Source organism: Athene noctua, chromosome 5 (assembly GCF_965140245.1).
Source record: "Athene noctua chromosome 5, bAthNoc1.hap1.1, whole genome shotgun sequence".
Lineage (NCBI taxonomy): Eukaryota > Metazoa > Chordata > Aves > Strigiformes > Strigidae > Athene > Athene noctua.
This window is the reverse complement of record NC_134041.1, coordinates 59,554,232-59,572,903: the sequence shown is the minus strand read 5'-3', so window position 1 is coordinate 59,572,903 and position 18,672 is coordinate 59,554,232. Positions and strand designations below refer to the sequence as shown.

Below are 18,672 nucleotides of genomic sequence, written 5' to 3'. Positions count from 1 at the left end.
ACAGTGTCATTAGCTCTGCAGTGAGCACTGGCTGTGTGTTTCTGGAGCTCCTGTCACAACACTTTTTTTGTACATTGTTTGCCAGGCATGGGGACGCTTGAAAGGCAGGTGTAGTGAGAATAACAATGAAAAGGTATGAGTATTTTGTCAGTGATTGAGTGCTTATAGGTTTTCTAGAGAGCACTGAATGAAGCCTCCAGGCTACTTCATTTATGCCTAAGAAAAGGTAAGCTAAGGATACAAATGTATTGTAAAATTCAGGCCTTGGGTCAAACAGGGTTTGGTCAGAGCAGTGCGACCTCTTTTGTTGCTTTTGTAAAACGTAGAGGCACGGTCACAGACTTATGTTCTCTTGGATTGGTTTAGCTTTTATTTTAGTTTTTTGTTGATTGTTCTTGCATTTGGGTTTTTTGTGTGGTTTTGTTTCTGTTTTCAATATGTGTTCAGTTCATCGCCAACATGTTGGCAATTGTGGTTTTGGTTCTTAATTGCATCCATGTTACATGTTTGGGCCTGAAGGGGCAAATCAAAGTGATATTTATCCAAAAATAGAACTGGATTCAGGTTTGTCTGTCGACTCAAAGCCTAATTATGGTTGTTTTGTAAGGAGTTGATTTTCATGTAGTTCTTGCCTGACTGTGTTTAACTTCCATTGGCTTTAAAGAGGGTCGTGCAAGGTTGTTGAAGAACAAAACAAGCACTGCGCAAACAAAATAGATAATGAGAGCGGAGTTTCTGAAGATGATATTGTGCCATTCTGAAGATGTCCTTGGCTGTTCCAGAACACTTAGATAGCAACAACTGCCAGGAATGCTTTTATCATCTGTGTTTGCCCAAGAGTCTGCAACCTTTCCTTTCAGATGCTGGCCTTACACAGTTTTCCATGCTGCTGTCACCTCTCTAGTAGATTAGTGTAGTACATGGTATGTTGAGTAAAACACTGCAATCACTGGAAACTTTGGCTGCTGTGGAAAGTGGTTGCTGCCTTATGTAAAGTGAGTGGTTCAAGTGTTCCAAGTCCTGAAGAGTTTGGATCCAGCATGATTTTGAAATCATCTGTCTGGATGACTTCTAACTGCAGAAGTTGACGTAACAGCTCCTCCCTTCCCTACTTCAAACCTTGAAGGAGTTGGATACAAGGAGTTAGGGAACCTTGATCCAAGGGACATGTGTTTAACTTCCATCTTTTGATGGACACATCTTTTTTCTGTACTCACAGATTTTCCTGCAGAAATGGTTTGATTTCAGTAGGAAGGAATGAGGAAGTTCTACCGAGGAAATTCTGCAAAGACTGTAATTGGGGCCTTTTTAGCAGGTTTTTGTAGGTTTGTAGGGGTGGCTGTCAGGCAAACAAGTATGAAGTTGTGGTCAGCCTTTTGGTCTTGTATTGCAAAAGTACATGCCTTAGGTCCCTCTTGGATACTTTTAAACATAAATCCACATTTGGCTTCAGCTTTGCATCATAAGTCTGTTTAATTTAGGCATATAAATTAAATCTGACATCTGTGCAGTACTGTGGTGTATATTTCAGATTATGTTACACTGCAGAACCGAGCACTGGAGACAGTCTGGCTAGCAGTTTACCTGAAAACAAAGATACTAGGCAGGTATGCATCCCTCAGTGGATTTATACTATTACATTCCTCCTTTTCCAGATTCAAGGTGGCTGTCTCACATGGCCACTAACAAACTCTTCTGAATTCTCCACAGATTTTGTATTTTAGAGAGAGTTTAGGAGATCTTTCCCTTAAAGATTTAAAATTTTAAATGCTTTCCAGGTTTATTGTCTTGCTTTTTTTGTGACAAATTGCATTACTCACATGAAGGTATTTAAAGGACCTCTTGCTGTGACAGAAAGAAATCCAGCTGGCTCAGGCCTAGATCTTTAAAGGTATTTGAATACTTCAGTGCCTGGCACTGCCTGTCTCCAGTGAGCCTTGCAGCTAAATGGAGTCCTCAGCTCCAGGATTCCCTCAAGCGATTTATAGGGAAGAGCTGGGTAACCCAGAGCAGCCCCACTTATGTCAGCTGTGTGGTGAGAAAATCTTACTAGCCAAGACAAGAGCATCAAGAACTGTGAGGGGATTAAGATGGTCTTTGAGCAATCAGGTGCTTCCTTTGGGATTCCTAAACATTAAATTTCTTCTGGAGTTAGGGGCATGTCTAAATCATTGCCGAGTGTGTGAACCAGAAACATGAAGAAAGTGGTAGATATGCCTGCAGAATGCTGGTATCTCCTGAGTAGGATCTGGAAATATCCTGAACTGGTATATCTTGATTGCAAGAAAAGGTTCAAGTCTCCTTGTTAGAACACCAGAACACCTGTTTGTTTGAAAGACAAGCACCTCTCTCTTCCACTATATAATGTGGACAGCTAGCCACCTTTTGGCTTAGGTGTGCTCAGAGCATCTGAAAGGATCAGACAGCACTAGCAGTGAAAACATGGAAAATTCATACTTTAAAAATCCTGCTTCAGATCCCAAGACATCAATCAGCTGGAGCTGAGGTGCAGGCAGTTCAGTAGCTGTGAAAGAGTATCTGCACCTGCCAGTTGGCAGTCATTCAAGTACCTACAGGCTTAGAAATATGCTACAGCAGGACTTTGAGAAAGCAGTCCCTAACTGGTGAACAAGGGCCTAGAAAGAGGCCAGTCCATAACTCTTCCCTAGTGCCCCTGCTCAGCTGTACCAGTTGAGGAGGGAGGGTCAGCCAAATCCAGAAGCATTACAAACAGTCTATAACGAGGAGATTTGCCAGTGGATTGAAAGGAATTATGATTATAATTACTCATCTGAAGTTGTGGTTTTGTCTGTAAACCGTACCACATCAAGAGGAAATGATGGTATGTATCCATGTAAAACTTGTTCATACAAGAAGCTTTCACATATAAGTATAGCTGCTTCCCTTCTTTGTGATAACTGTATGTATCCAGTCAACGTCCTTGAAATTTCAAATACCTCTAGGAAGACACAGTTTTAAGAGAACTACCTCAAGGCAAACTTAATTTTCTTTCCAACAAAAATCCTTGTAATTGCAAACAGTATAAAATCTTGCAAATACATGGATACACAGAAACACAGGGGAAGTTACTTGTGCCAGTGAGGTTGTCAAAGGACCTAGAAATGGAGATAGCTTTCCAGCTGGCTTTGAAAAGCAATTTTACAATTATCTCCTGTGATTTTCACTGAGGATTAGGTGCCTCTGTGAATTTGAAAATCAAGATAGGCATCTAGCTGTTTCTGAGTGCTCTTAACTGCTGGACATGTGCTCTTTCTGATGTTCAGCAGCTGCATCCCAGAGGACAGAGCAAGTTAGACTCTGAAAATCTACAATTAACCATTCAGAATTAGTGAGTGCTTCTGAACTATTGTTTTCCCTGCCTTAAATCGAGAGATACTGAGCCCTCACAAGACCCGTGCAGTGCTATGGAAAATGAGTTATGGATGCCTGTGAAAAAAATGACTTTAAAACCTCTTTTTGAATTACCTCAAGTGCAAAATTGAGATGATGAGAGTTAAGTGTGCATCTTTTGTATTGGTTAAATATCCAGCACTGAAAAGTTTGAAGATGGAAGGCTGACTATAAATAGTTATTCATGGCAGCATTTGGATTGCTTATATGTCCATTGTCTGCATGGTCCATTTATGACTGGGAATACAGTTTTAAATTAATGTCATTCCAAACCCATTTATCTGTAGAAAGTGCCCCTCAGATCTTGCATCAGTGAACAGGAAGATGTATTTGATACAAGCACCCTATTTTCCCTGTAGCTATATACAGTATTTCATGTCTTATTAACATAATCTATCTACAGTGAAGTTTATAGGCCTTGACAGATAGCACCTCGGGTGAGAAAAAGGATGACAGAGAAAATTTGCTTTTACAAAGTCAATCTTTCTGGATCTTTTCTTGGACAGCTTGACACCAAAGGCTATAAACATAGATGGAAATCTGAAACCTTCTCTGCAATGACCTTGTTTTAGAAAATACTATTCTTATCTCCTCATGCTTACTCTTCTCTCGGCACTCACTCCTTGCTGTACATTCCTCACTATGTACTCCTTCTGTTTCTTGACCATACCTTCACATTTTTTTTTTATTTACTACCCATTTTTATTGAAGTCATACAATCTGAAGACCTACTTTATGCTAGCACCAGAATTATGTTAGTGAACTGTCTGATTTGATACAGCCTTGTCATCTCTGACTGTTTCTTTTCCATTTCTTTGGAAGAGGGCTTTTCCAGGAGGAGAACTGCTTCTGCTTTGAGCACTGCATTAAATTATATTTTATTGGCAGTAGTTTTGTACATTCAAATGTAAAATTGTCCATTCTTTATATTAGTAAAAGAAGGTCACTACTTTCTAAAAAACAGAGCAGTCATATGCAAGCTTAAGGCAAAGGATTGAAAATACAGACTCAGCCAAAAATAAAGTCCTTTGGAAGAGAGATGTCAAATGGATTTGAACGGTATTTTTACACATATTTTGCTATTTGTAAACAGTGTCAGGCACTTCTTTTCATATGAAATGTTATGCTGCCATTCTAAACAAACCAAATGCAGTTTCCTGTGGTGGTGGCTTTTTTTATTGCGCTTGCACCCTGCCCATATGACACACATTTTCTGCAGAACTGATTTTAAAGAAAAACCTACATTTACTTTCACTGCCCTGTGTTTCAAAGCCAGGAGACCTTGGGTGAACAAAGATCATCTGAGGTGTGGAAATACTCTGAGTGCATTTGCTCTGTTTGGGTTTCCAAATGTCCTTGCTGGGATCTGCTGTTGGTGCAAAATCCTGAGAGCAATCTAGTCTCCTTTTCATCACGTTCTGTCCTCCTCTTATAAAAAAAAACACCACAGAACAACAACCCCCAATCTCCTATTGGATAGCAGGCTTCCTAAAACATCTGAATCTAAATTCTGCGACAGTCACTCTGGTGATGGAGAAAATCACAATTTCTGGGTAACAGCACAGATTAATGAAGTGCTAGCTAAAGAATATCTGTATTAGAAACATTGGCATGCATTACAGCCTCTACTATATAGTTCCCAGACACCAAGGCAGCTATCACCTAACCTCAGCATTTCAGGGACTGATTTAAAATTATTGAAAGCAATGGGAGATTTTCCAGTGGTTTGAATAGAAAGAAGCTGCAACCAGTGTTTGCCGTCATGTCTTAAGTACAAAAAGGCATGGAATATGTTTGTGGTCAGTGAAAATCCTGGTTTTATAAGATACACATGCATACATACTATACTAAAATAATGAGCTGTGACTTCTAAATGGCAATCTTCACCAAGAAATAAAACCCAGATCTTCTATTGCGACTAATGGGGTCAATGTTATGTGATTCTTCTTTTTGTCAATGAAAAAGCAAAATAATATTATTTAATTATGTTTCTTCAAGGGATTAAAGCATTATCTTTATGGTAGTTAAGTTTAAGAAAGTGGCACCATTTAAAGGAGTATTAGTTTTTCTCCTGAACAAATTCTTGGTTTATTGAATTACCAGACTTCAGCAGTTTAGTAATAATTTAGACTTAAAGGAATGTCAACAACATTCTTTTCTGCTGGCAAGGAAGACTGAAATAATACATCATTACTGAAAATACCATAGGCAGATCCAACAGATTTAATAAGAGTAAGGATGTTTCTTGCATTGTATGTGCCAGTTCAAAGATTTTGGTGCAGTTTGTTGTATTTAAATGAGAATGGACAAATAACGGACTTCTCCAGGATTTGAATTATGATTTCCGATTTCAATTACATTTTAAGTCAGTAGAGCTCTGTCATCTTCTTTTTATTTTTTTTCTTTATCTATTATTGAATTCTGAAGTCAGAGACAAACTGACTCTCGTTTACATTTGTGTAAATACAGGAAACAGCTTATTTTTGCGTCTATTTTTTATGTAGCTGTTGTAATTATTTCAGTAATCATTTATAGAAGCTAAATATATTACATATTTCAGTGATTATAATCTTGTACAAAATGAACTACTTTTCTTAAAAATAGGCATGTCTATGTGAAATGGCTGTTGGATTGTTCCTTGTCATATAATTTGACTTTTTAGTTACTTGCTAATGCTTGTGGTAATTCCTCACCTTTGCAGGAATAATATGATTTACCGATTCAGTCTTTACTTTAGGATACTAGACTCCATGTTTAGAAATTGTCAAATTTGATTTTACAGCAAGTGGTAGAGTGGTATAATCTCATGGAATTGGCATCCCTTAGTGATTAGGGAAAAGAATCCACATCAGAGGTCTCATGTAACCTGTGGTGAGATAAATTAGATAGTGAGCAGAAAACCTCACTCTGTTCATTTGGGATATTATGTACTTTCCTTTATATGTGTATGCCCTCATTAAAGATTCCAAAAATAGAAGTATGTGGTAGTTAACAAAGAACCTACAGAAAGGAGTGGCACATCCAGATTTTGAGAAAATGTTGGTGATGCTCAAGACACCATTCATTTCAGACATTTTAACCAAAAGCATATAAATGACTCATAGTGATTGACTGATGATTTAGCTTTTTAGTTTTTACAAATGTGCTACCTATTGGAATTTTCTTAAATGTTTTGTAAGAATGTATTTCAGCCAGTGGACTCATGCTAAAATATCCACTTCTACCATGTCTAGGTGTACTGTTATTCTATCCTTCATCTGTGTGATTTACTATGCTTTATATACCCATGGCTGAGTGAATGGTACCGTTTGATGTTCGAAATATAATTTTCTATCAGATCTTTTTAAAAGAATTTATGCTCTCAAAAAAAAAAAAAAACCAACATCACTTATATTTGCAGATTATGTTTCAAGAGCATTTCTATGGCACATCTTCATAAAACACCTTTTACAGCAGTTTAGCTTTTTCTTTTTGGATAATATTCTTAGAAGTAAAAATCAAATTATATCATGGTCATATACATTAAACGTTAAGGTTTGTAAAACCTATCAAAATATGTTTATAATGTTAAAAACATTTTCAGTATTCACCAGGTACTTCTTAAATGTGTCAGTTGGCTTTCATTTCCCTTCAAAATCTAAAATGTCCCAGTCCTGCTGCATCATTAAATGTCAGATGGAGGTTGGAGGTCAGCGGAATTCATTAAGACTTACTCCAGTAAGTAATCAGTTTGTTCAGCCTTAGGTGGAGTTACAGATTCCTCTGTATACAGCAAGTAGTAAAACTGATCATGTTATTTCTTTTGTTTACTCTATGACTTTGCTAGCCTGCATTTCTTCAGTTGGCCTTTAAGCTCCTGTAATTCCTCTGCCCATGTGTGTGTGTCTCAGTGTGACCTCTTCTACCTCCTAGATACAGAGTGAGCTGAATGAAATCTAATGTGCATTATAGTGCCCGCTCTTCCAATTAATTCCCTACTAATCTGGAGGATCTGGGTTGACATTTTTATTATATTTGTATATTCTCCACACAGTTTCTGAAACATCTGGGGAAAAATAACCAAACCCTTAGGCTGATATGTACCTGCATGGAACCTAAATGTCTGTTTCATTGTGAGTAATCTGTGGAAACTGTATATAATCCTAGTTTCAGATTTTTCCCCTTGGATGCAATTTGTTTTGAGTACCACGTCAATCACGTGTTGGTTATCTTTCAGCACGCTGCCTTATCTTTCTAGTATTTAACTGGACCACAGGAAGCTTCAGAAAGCAGTTAGGTAGGAGCTTGGTAACTGGCTTATGTTCTATGTATTTCTGTGATAGCATTTCTATGTATCACAGGCACACAGTGAGAAATGAATGTACTCCTACGTCACTTGTTGGGTCTGATAATTTTCTGAGTCCTTTCCCCTTTACATTGTCTAATTCAGTATACTCAGGCTCGTACAGGTTATTTTTAAGGGACTGGATTATTACTTACACTAGAAATAACATTGTAATTTTGGTAATTGCTGTTTAATTTGTTGAAGCAGTTCGCAAAGCAAGGGTATGAACAATGATACCTAAACCTGGGAGCTACAATGTATTGTCTGGAACAGAGGCCATAAGACATAAGGTAGGCAGAATTTTGCCATGCCCAACTGTAGTTCCTTTGTTTTAGAGGTGGCTGAGCCATCTGCCACTTGTTTTGTCTTCCGTGAGAGCCAACACGCTCATCACTTACTGAAGCAGTGTGTATGTTCACAGGAACCATGTAACAACACTAAGTTCATTGTTTGGTAACAAAACCAAGTTTACTGTTCGATGCATATGCAGCTTTGTTTCTTTTGGAGCAATACAAATGTGTAGTAAAACAAGCCACTCTAGTTGCACAATCTGGCTGATATTTTAAAAAAGCCTTGAGAGAATAGCATTTTTTACTTTATATAGATGGGTGCATATTTGGCAGAATATGGTATGATCACATTAAGTTATATAATATGTTTCTTCTGGGGCTTTTTTGTTTGTTTTGGGATTGGGTTTTTTGGTTTTGTTTTGTTTTGAATACATTCAGGGTAGAGGAATGGCAATGAATTTAAGGAAAAAAGGAGTTCAGGACATACAGTATGAGTGGGCTGAACCCGACTTTTGGTTTTGTGGACACAGCATCTAGCACAGTCCATTGGGATCCACAGGAAGACTATGATGGGACCGTTGGGCACACTGTTTGGTGTTCACCTCTTTGTAAAAGAAGTGAAAGAAACCAAACGGTGTAAGCAGTGGTGAGCATCGAGATGCCATTTCTGCACTTGAAACTACTCTCCAAATGAGTGTGTTGCCAGAGATTTGTGAGCACCAGAACCACACTTCCAGTGTCCACAGCCTAGCAGTTTTGCTGAAAAAACATCCTGCTGTGAAATGTTGGAGAATTCTATGCAGGCTCTGTTCCCAGAGTGAGGCACTTCCAACAGATGCTGGGATACCGGGAATAAGAAATGTTTAAAACACAGGTGAAAACTGTATAATCTGTTCCTTTTGAAGAAATCCCATATATTCTTATGTGCTCAGTAACCTGCTTTATTGAAAGGCTCTGACAGCAATGAATAGTTTTTCGTTCTTCTTGTCTTCACAGAGTTTTCTGGAGTATTAACATAAAAGGCTGTTTTTAGGAAAGGGGAAGATAGCAACTGCATCTAGGGAAACAGATTGCTGGTTGACTCTGTAATAAAAATAATTGGTAAGTTTTTAGTACATGAACCAATAAGCAGAACTGGGGAGTTTAAAGTGCTATAAACCAGGAAACTATATAGCTGGAATGAAGGAGGAGACCACAATAACAATTGTGCAGGTGACAAACAGAAATCAGTTATCGTATGTTTAATGATGCTCCAGAAAGTACATAAAAGGAAACTTTGAAGTCTGAAACCATTACCCTATGAATTTTAACTGAGCAGATGTACATAGTGCTTGATGAGGGATTCCTGAGCTGCCAAGATACTAGGCATGCGTACCTGCTTTCTCTTCTTTTGTTTTAAATGTGGTGTGGTTTTTAAAGGTACAACTCTCACAGGTACCAGTATTGGGCTAGGTGTTGGGCTTCAGTGGCACAGTGATCTCTGTGCCTGTAATAATGCCTGTATATCTTGCTGTCAGTGCACAAAAAGCAATATTCAGATGCCTAGATTCCTTCCAGAAAAAGCAATATTCAGATGCCTAGATTCCTTCCAGATCTCTGTGCCTACTGTTTACAACTTGCTGATTCTCAGTGCTGCCCCATCAGTGTCTCACTTAGACCTTTGTAATGATTTGTGAGAAGCACATCGCTCTTGTCACTGACTAGCCACAGTTTTCTGTAGCTCTCACAACATGTGAATAATGGCCCTGAAAGGGCACCGTGGTCATCTTCAATTTTCTGATGAAATTTTGACTGATGCTAATGGATAACATATATGTGGTAGCTCTGCTAAAATCAGAGCCAGGTTAGACAGGTATTATTCTTGTACTGGCAGTTTATGCCAGTGTATCTGAACCCTTTGTGTGATGGTGTGAGGCTGCAGCTTTCTGGGCATCACCTAGGATAAGAAGTGCTCTGCAGATGCAGAATACAGTATATTAATATTAGTATATTACAGTATCACTGTTCTTGATTGTGCTTGAGAGATGTTCAGTCCCAAGCAGGTGCTTGAGAAGGAACTTAGAGCAGATGTCTGCTGCAATCTACTGCAGAAATCATGCTTCTCCCCATAGCCAGAGCAATAGCATAGTGACTGGGTTTGGTGCTTGAATTGAACACTGATGGGTGCCTTGGTTGTCAGACAGAACAAGGCTTTGATGTTTCAGAGTCAAAAAAATGTTCTTCCTTTCTGCTACTACTCCCCTGCATTGTACTAAGCCAGCTGATGTTAGCTGAGTGAGAAGGAAAAAAAAATAAATCATTCTAGACCCACACTAAACAACCTGTCAAAATGACCATAAAAAAATAAAAAACTTCCTATGGAATAAGTAACAAAAATAAAGCCTCTTGAGTCCCAGAGCATGCTTATCTGATACAGTAACCTTTTCAAAAAGTTTGTCTTTCATATAAAATGTACTTTTTTATTTGTTGCCAAGAGGAAGAGATGGCAAGGGAAAAATAATTATTTTTCTAGAATTTATTTTTATCTGTATAATTAATTTTGATCTATATAAAAGAAAACAAAATTTAAGGGGCCTTAGTTCTTAATTTTATATTTTAGATTAAGACTCTAATTTTACTTCAAATGCCTTTTTTTTTTTTTTTTTTTTTTACTTAGCTCCTCCCATTAGATTTTAAAAGCAGATACTAAGCTCTCTGGGAAAGGGTCTTATTTCTGAAACTAGCAGTCACATGCCTTCAAATATGCTCCTCCTGCATTATTCAGAACACCTACAGCTGAGTGTGTAACTTAGGCAACCTGGCTTGATATTGAATAATGTAGTCACTGCCTTGACATTCGGAAAGATGTCTGTACCCAGCAAATGCTATTTTTATATATGTTGTCTTGTTGCTTGAGGGATCATGGAAAATTAGCCTGCATACAATAATTTTTCCTGAAAGTATACGATTTGGAACTGTGTTTATGTGTTCCTTGTTTCTTTTCTTTTCCCTCTGCCTTTGTTAATTATCTCAATACATTTTTAAAGCCTGCGATTAATTGCTATTGAAGTGCATTTAATTTGAAGCAAAAGTTTCTGCTATTTAAGCCTCTTGTCAGGAAACCGAGTATTAGAGTTGTTTGGTTTCTTTTTTCTGAGGCTGTTTAATGACAACATAAATATTCAGCCTGTCTCTAAATAGGTAATTAAAGCCGACCATTGGCCAGATGTTCCCCTTTGTTGCCTGGTGTGGAGCAGGGGGAAGCCCGGGAAGGAGCAATCCCTGTGCCCGCTGTCCCCACACTCGCTGTCCTCGGGTTTTGGCAGGTTGTGCGAGTGATTCCCGTGTCACTGTGTCTCCAGAAGAACACAGGCCTATGGCCGATGTGAACGGTGGAGTGAGCTGCTCTTCCACCATCCCTGCCTGCTCCTTCCCTCTCTTCTCAACAGTTTAGAAATGCCTTTGTGCAGCTGATTTTGGGAGGTGGAGAGCAGAGTTCAGCTTTTTCCTGGGACAAGACAGTGGATTTCAGGAAGAGGTCGTCTTTTTAGTATGTCCAAGGATTGATGAAGGCCTTTGAGATGAGTCAGGTTGGTAGATGTGAAGCAAGTTGCTGCTTTCATTTTAACTTTTGAGCCACAGCTTGTCCTAGAGGCAGCAAAACCTACAGGGAGCAAAGCTAATGCTGGGGGAGGAGGAAGTCAGGGAGTAGAGGAAGGTGCTGCCTAAAGCACCTGCAGTCTGGAGGGTTTTGCTTCAAAATTCCCTAGTCCTCGGGGGTTTCACAGGGATCCTGCCTCGTGTGAGTGGCAGCTTTGGTGGGAGGACTCAGGAGAAACTTTGGGTGGGTTTTACATTGTGATGAGCGTCAGGGTGACATCCTGAGCCCAGGAGTTAGCAAGGAACTGAGCCTGGGCTTGGAGTTAATGCCCTTATTTATTCTGTGTGAACCACTGGCAGGGCTTTCAAAATGTGAATGGCTGCCGAGGGTGGGAAGTAAAGGAGAATTAGCCTAGGAAGCATGGGAGGAAGACAGGAAAACATTTTCCCTGGTTCTAGGATTGTGCATGGGAGGATACCAGCCTTATTTTGATTCTCGGGTTTGTAATGGCTTTTGAGTCTGGAAAACTCTTCAAACTTAATCATGGATCAAGTGACAACAGGGGCATCTCTCTCCCAGGTGCTGGAAACAAGTTAATTAGCTAAAAACATCACTGGAACCAAGAGATTCTGGCCCTGACGGCGCTGCAGAACCACACGGGAGAGTCCACTCCCAAGGCAAATAAAAGAATCCCGCGCTGTAAAATCCCTCCCGTAATTCGTGATTCTGGGGGCCCCGTTAATGATTTCTACCTGCCCGGGTTACCTGTCCCGACACACCCCTGGCAGCCCGAAGGCAAACAGCCAACAGAACCTTCGTAAAGCACATCACCGCGCTGCCTCCAGGAGGGCTCCACAACCCTTTCCCAGCGCATAGGGTGGGGGTGAGGCGGGGGGGTCACCCTCGGCCCCGGGGTGTGTGTTTGTGCTCTTTTTATAGCGATCACCGCGAGGGTTCCTCTGCCTCAGCAGCTGCGAAATCCGCATCTGGGGCTGGGCTGGGCTGGGCTGCGCTGCCCCTCGGAGCCCCCCCGCCCCGCCTGCGAGCGGCAGCCGCAGCCCCGGGTCCCTTGTGCGGCTGCGGGCAGCGGGCGGGGAGGGGCCGCGCAGCCTGCGCGGGAATCCCGTCAGCGGCGGGGCCAGCGCGGAGCCGGCCCTGCGGCTCCGGCACCGTCCGCAGGAAGGCGCAGCGCGGAAGGGGGGGCACGGCGGGACACACGAGTACGGGGGGAAGGAGCGGAGACTCCCCCGGGGCTGGGTCAGCGCAGCTCCGGCCCATGCCGCGGTGTGCGCAGTGAGCGCGGCGGCGGGCGGAGAAGCCGCGGAGCGGCCGGGCCATGGCGGAGACGGAGAGCGGTGCCGCAGGTGAGGGGGAGCGGCCCCGCCGCAATGCAGGAGCGCGGCCGGGCGGCGGGCGCGGGGTTACCGGGGCGGGGAACGAGCCGGAGCTGCGGCCGGGGGGGGCGGACAGCGTCCCGGCGGGGGGTGTTCGGGGTCCCCGCGGGCAGGGGGGGCGGGGGGGTGTCGGCTCGCTGCGGCGCTCGGTCCCGCCGAGCCCCCCGCCCGCTGCGGAGCGGCCGCGGCTCGTCGCGTCCCGTCCCCGGGGGAGCCGATGCAGCAGAGCCGGGGCGGGGGGGGGTCCAGGTGAAAAACAATGCGGCGGCAGCGCCGGGCCGGGCTGGGCGAGCTGCCCGGCGGCGGGGCTCTGCGGCGGGCGCGGCCCGCAGCATCCCTCCCGCCGGGGGGGCTCCGTCCTCCCCGCGGGTCGGGGTTTCCCTTTCCCAGCAACGGCCCGATGGAGAAGGGGGAGGGCTTGGACTGGAAATCAGGGGCTGCCGCAGTAAAGGAAGGCAGCCTGCCCAGCCCGGTGCACTGGGAAAGAAAGACCCGGCAGCTCGGGGGGAGCCACAGCGCTGTCTGGGGTGAGAGCTGGAGCATCCTGGCGCAGCCACGGGGACCAGAGAGCTCCCAGCGAGGTGTAGGGATGGGGTAAAACCCGACCGGATCCTTTTTACCACGTTAACGACCCCGCGGCTCTCCCTCCCTGGCTTTGCAAACTTAACATAAGACCTGAGACGATCTGAACCTTGTTTTGCCTGAAACAAGGATTCTGTGGTTTTGTTCCGTTTATGATTACACTGTGACTGATAAAAATAACACAGCCTTTGCAGGACTGGGGTGGTCTCTCCTTGTGTGGGAATGGAACTGGGGGAGGGAAGAGGCTTCCTAGGATACAAACGATATGGGTGAATAACCCGAAGGGAAATGCAGACTCAGCCTGGTTTCATTCGATCTGGCCATCCCTTCTTCCTCGTTGTATGCTGCAAAGCTTTGAGGAATCTGTAATGTTGAGCCTAAGGTGCTGGCAGTAATGTCTGGGGAAGCTGAAAAGGTTGAGTTTGTACAGATCATAATGGTGGGATTTGGGGAATATTCTGAATAAAATAGCTGAGCTGCAGTGCAAGTGGAATAAAAGAGTCATCAAGTATCCATATAAAAAAACCCAGGAGGCAATACTTAGAAACTAGTAGAATCTTCAAGATGACCTGCTCTACCGGATTCCCTACCCCCACCCTGTCTAAACGTTCTCTCAGTGTTTCCTAAATAAACTCTCTAATGTCTGTTTGCTTTGAAGTAACCTGCAACAATATTCTAGCATGCAGCTGACAAAGGAAAGAATGGACTGAGATTCATTTGTCTTTTAGATGACAGGGTATCATGTATTTTGTTTTCTGCAGAGTTGCAAAGTTACTGCCATGCAATACTGAAATTAAGTAGCTTGTGACATAGGGAGAATCTATGCATGAGGGGTTTTGTTAGAAGACAGAAGACTGTGTAGTAAAGCAATGATTTGTTATGGCAGAAATCTTTATGTGCTTTCCACACACTGGAATGCTGAAGCTGTCAGGGAAAAAAAGGCTTCAGGGATAGAACGTGATTTAGTGAGTGGTGTTGTATTGACAGTATTGAAGCTGCAGTCACTTATTGCAGCATAGTACAATGCGTAAAATAAATGTCTATATGTAAAATAGCCAAGTGTTGTATGCAGTGCCTGCCAATCACTTTTATAGCTTCAGTTAGCACAGCATTGCGGTATCTGCAGCATGGTTCGTGTGAGCCTGGATTAAATTGTTCATACTCAGGAGCTATTGCATGTAAAGCTCCTAATTATACTGACTTCTGGCATTTTTAAAGCCATTGGTTCATAATTGGGTGACGATGATTCAGCTGACAGGTTTTCCTTTATGGTACTGTCACCATATAAGCTTTTAGCCCAAATATTTAGTTCAGTCCCTCTGGGACACCAGTTGGTGTTCAGCAGAGCTGCCCTGCTCTGTACCTGCAATATTTCCCCAAAGCCATAGTCAGATAGCGAGGCCCCAAGAGCTCTGTTCTATCCAGAGGCTGATTTAGCCGATGCGTGTATGGTGTAAGGGGGCTTTATCCTAGTCTAGAGAGAGTGACTGGGATATCTCTCAAATACAACTGTCACCAGGAGCTGGAAGAGGTGCTGCGGCCTCGGATGTTGACTCAAGGTAGAACAGCCCTTGGGAGGCCAGTCCTCAGCAGGAAGAGCAGAATGCTGCTGCAGCTACAAAAGACCTGATCCCTGCATGTAAATGTCCAGATTTAGTGTATATTTTGCTTTCTGACGGTGTCACTGGTGGTGGGGGTTATATGTGAGTTGACTGATGTCTCATCTTGTGCTCTCTTCTGCCAATTACTTTTTTTTCATTGAGTTGATGTGACCTGCCGTGGTCAACTTCTCCCACTTTCATGGGAATGCTGTTGAAATTTTTGAGGCCCCTTCGGATGTCATATCTGCTGTTGCAATTAGGTCTGGATTTTTTTTCTTCTTTTAAAGCTACAGGTGTAGTCAAATATTTTAAAATTTCAAGTTCCTTATTCTTCTAACCTGCTCTGGGTGATTAGTTCCCTTTTTGCTGCTGTCATCTACTCTGATTTTGCTTTTTCTATCTATAATTGCCCTAACCACCATCCCCCCCCCTTTTTTTTTTTTAAATTGTAAAAATATACTTTTAATTTTAAAACAATAACATCCAAAGGATCCTATCACCTCCATTTTCTGTACCTGAATTGGTTCTGCCTTTTGACGATGTGTCAGATGGGATTTCACAAGTGTTTGGCACCATTTATGGTTTTAGAAAGTTCTCTGTGGCTGTTTTAGTCTGTAGGTATTGTGAAGGAGAAAATTGGCTTTCTTGGGTATTTAAAAAAGCTGTGCTTGCTTTCAGTCAATGATAAGGGAAAATGTGAAAGGAATAAACAACAATGCACTCAGTTGATGCTACTTCCAAGTAGAACAAGAACAGTCATGACCTTAATTAGCTATGAAGCAACATGACCTTTTTGTGCAGTCTATTCCTTTTTCATTTTTTTAAGTAGATGCTGACATTTTCCATATGCAGCTTAGTAAAATCTTGAGAGTATTTTGTCTGTCCATAAATGACTTCAATTGCTTACTTATTCAGCTTCTGTACAGCACTTGCCACTTTTCTATTAAACAGCCTTGCTAGTTGAAAACAGGAATGGGTGAAACGCCAGGCTGCATCACTATCGCGCAGGCTTGTTCAGCAGTATTTCTCCAATGATGAAAGAGAGAGGTACAGGGAGGACTTGGAATCTGTGTCAGGAATGAGCTCTGAAGTCCATCAGTCGTGATTGTAACTAGTATGCTCACTTCACAGATGTTTTACTGAAGAGTGTGCAGCTGTTTGGTGATGTAAGGTTGCAGATGTTGGTGCTGCGCTGAGGGAATGCTGCTGCCAAGTATGAACCTCAGTGATCTGCAATGCCTGGGATGTACCTGCAGACTTCAGCTGCTTCACTGTGACAAGTGTCCTGGCTCCTGGGTCATTCAATTGAAATGCCCTCTTCTCAATGACCAGGCGCATTTTTGATCTAAAAAGAACATTCCACAGCTCTCATTACTCAAAATATGTCAACTATGGCCCATGTGCTGTGCTGTTAAGAAACATAGTGATATGCATTTAAAATAAATATAAGTTTAAAATTTTGCCATAACTACTCTTAAAGCAGTGACTTTGCAGTGTTTTAAAATTAGGATCGCCGTGGTGAAGTGTGTAAGTAATCAGTATTAAAACAGGAAATTTCTTCAAAGTCTGTCTCTGAGGGATTTGAGAAAGGTTTTCATGTAAATGAAAAGGAAAATGCAGTCAGTTCTAATAAAGTAAGCAAATAAATAAAGATACTCAGACTGTGGAGGCCAGCATTCAAGCTAGAAAGCCTTTGTTCTTTACTAAGGGCTTGACTAAATGTCCTTACTCGGGTCTGCATCGGGGTGTGTCAAGGACATCAGAGAGCAGATTTATGAGCTGCATTGGTGTGCCCCGTCATTGGCACGCCGCTGTGATCTGGTCGTGTGTGAGAGTCATTTGGCGCTCGCTAGCCCAAATCAGTAGCTCTGTCATGATTGATTTGCAGGGCTCTGGGCACATGGATCAGTTCTAAAGGCATCTTAATTTACAGGAACAGGAGACCTGGAGAGGGCTTTTCTTATAGCTGTTTCTTCTGTCAGTAGTTCCTCAGTGCTTGAGTCAACGCTCTGGGGCTGTGCTCTGCAGACGCAGTTTCTAAGGAATATTGAGAGAGATTTCTAGTAATTGTTATCAGTTGGAGTCCAGAAAGAAGTGTGTATGTGAATGGAGTTTCATAATAGCAATTTCATATCATCTGGGGGAGTTTATTCACTTACTCTCTCTGAGGAAAAACTGTCTCTATTGCAGGAGCCTACTCAACCTGTGCTAGTTTCCTTGGAGAAGGAGGCAGAGATAAATTATTCTCCTTACGCTACTTTCTTCTCCCATAGGGAATAATCTGGGAACCCTGCTTCAATTTGTCCATTTCTGGATACATCTTATTTTCTTAGTGCTGTTCAGGACCACTCTCTAGGGTTGAAGCAGTTTCTCACAAGGGTTTTACAGTCCAAAGCACCCCGTGTCCCCCTGTCTCACACAGCATTTCTTTGCGAGGTTCTGTGTGTTTGTATTCACACTTTCTTTTTTCCTGTTCTCTGTGAAGCCTGAAGAATGAGTCTTTGGATGTCTCTCTCCTCCTTACAGTGATTGGGCAATTTTTCTCTGTTAAAAGATAATAACATTAAAATCACACTTTCTTTAGTATGTCCTTGTAACCTTCCCATTGTTTGGGCAGTGCATTCCTGTGATAACTTGTTCTTGTGGACTTCATCATCGTTTGAGGACTCTTGATGTTCACCATGCTTAAAGATCAAAATACCTGTGGTTATACTAGGCTGACTGGCAACTAGCCCCATTCCCTGGTGCCAAACAGATCCAACAAATTTAACATCTCTTTCTCAAGTTTCCATGGATACCTTAGTAGAGCACATGCTGTAATCAGAACGGCAGGGCATGCCATTTACAAAAGCTTTCAGTATTGTCATTATGGAACTGCTGCATTCAAAAATCAACCTTTTGTAGTAGATTTATTGCTTACTCAGCTATGCCTCGTTATGGTTTTAGCCATAGGAACTCCTCTGCAGGCTTGTCATGGTGACAGTGTAGCTTTCCAGCTGGCTATCTGGCTGGTTGGAGTTAGTCTCTGTGGTGTCTATGCACAGTCATGGCATTTGAATGTAAGTCTGACGAGTGCTGGTATAAAAACCTCTGGAAATGGATTTTGTTTGATGGCTGCATGGGTTTGTGATCTGCTCAACAAACCTTAACCATGTGCTTTCTTCTGTCCATGTCTTCTCTCCTCATAAGGTATTTTCCTTTAAGCCTGATAACCGGTCTGTTTTCAAGATTGTAAAATAAAAAGAATAAAGAAATACAAACTTTTTGATTTAGCTATAAAGTGTCACTCAGAAGCTAAATCAATAGCCATAGACTATGGATTCACAGAAGACTTTGCCAATGAATTGTCAAATGTAATACCAATTTTTGCAGTTTCGCAACAGCTAATATTCTCTTATTTTTCCCATGTTTGAACAAAATCGGGTTTAACAGCCTTGAAGAATATCAAGGGATTTATGCATAGCATCACTCATACTGACTGCTGTGAGAA

At 42.1% G+C, this 18,672-nt stretch overlaps 1 protein-coding gene across 2 annotated transcripts in view; it reads left to right on the top strand.

The window, feature by feature from the left end:
* HSPA12A (heat shock protein family A (Hsp70) member 12A) overlaps positions 1-18,672 on the top strand; it is an 84,010-nt gene that overhangs the window by 11,728 nt on the left and 53,610 nt on the right. The window contains exon 1 of one of the 2 annotated variants that reach the window (XM_074907815.1): positions 12,614-12,969. The exons of the other annotated variant lie outside the window; for it this stretch is intronic. Coding sequence (XP_074763916.1) covers positions 12,942-12,969 — 28 coding nt within the window. The 5' untranslated portion in view covers positions 12,614-12,941. Of the gene's footprint in view, positions 1-12,613; positions 12,970-18,672 lie in introns of those variants that run through there. 2 annotated transcript variants of the gene reach the window in all.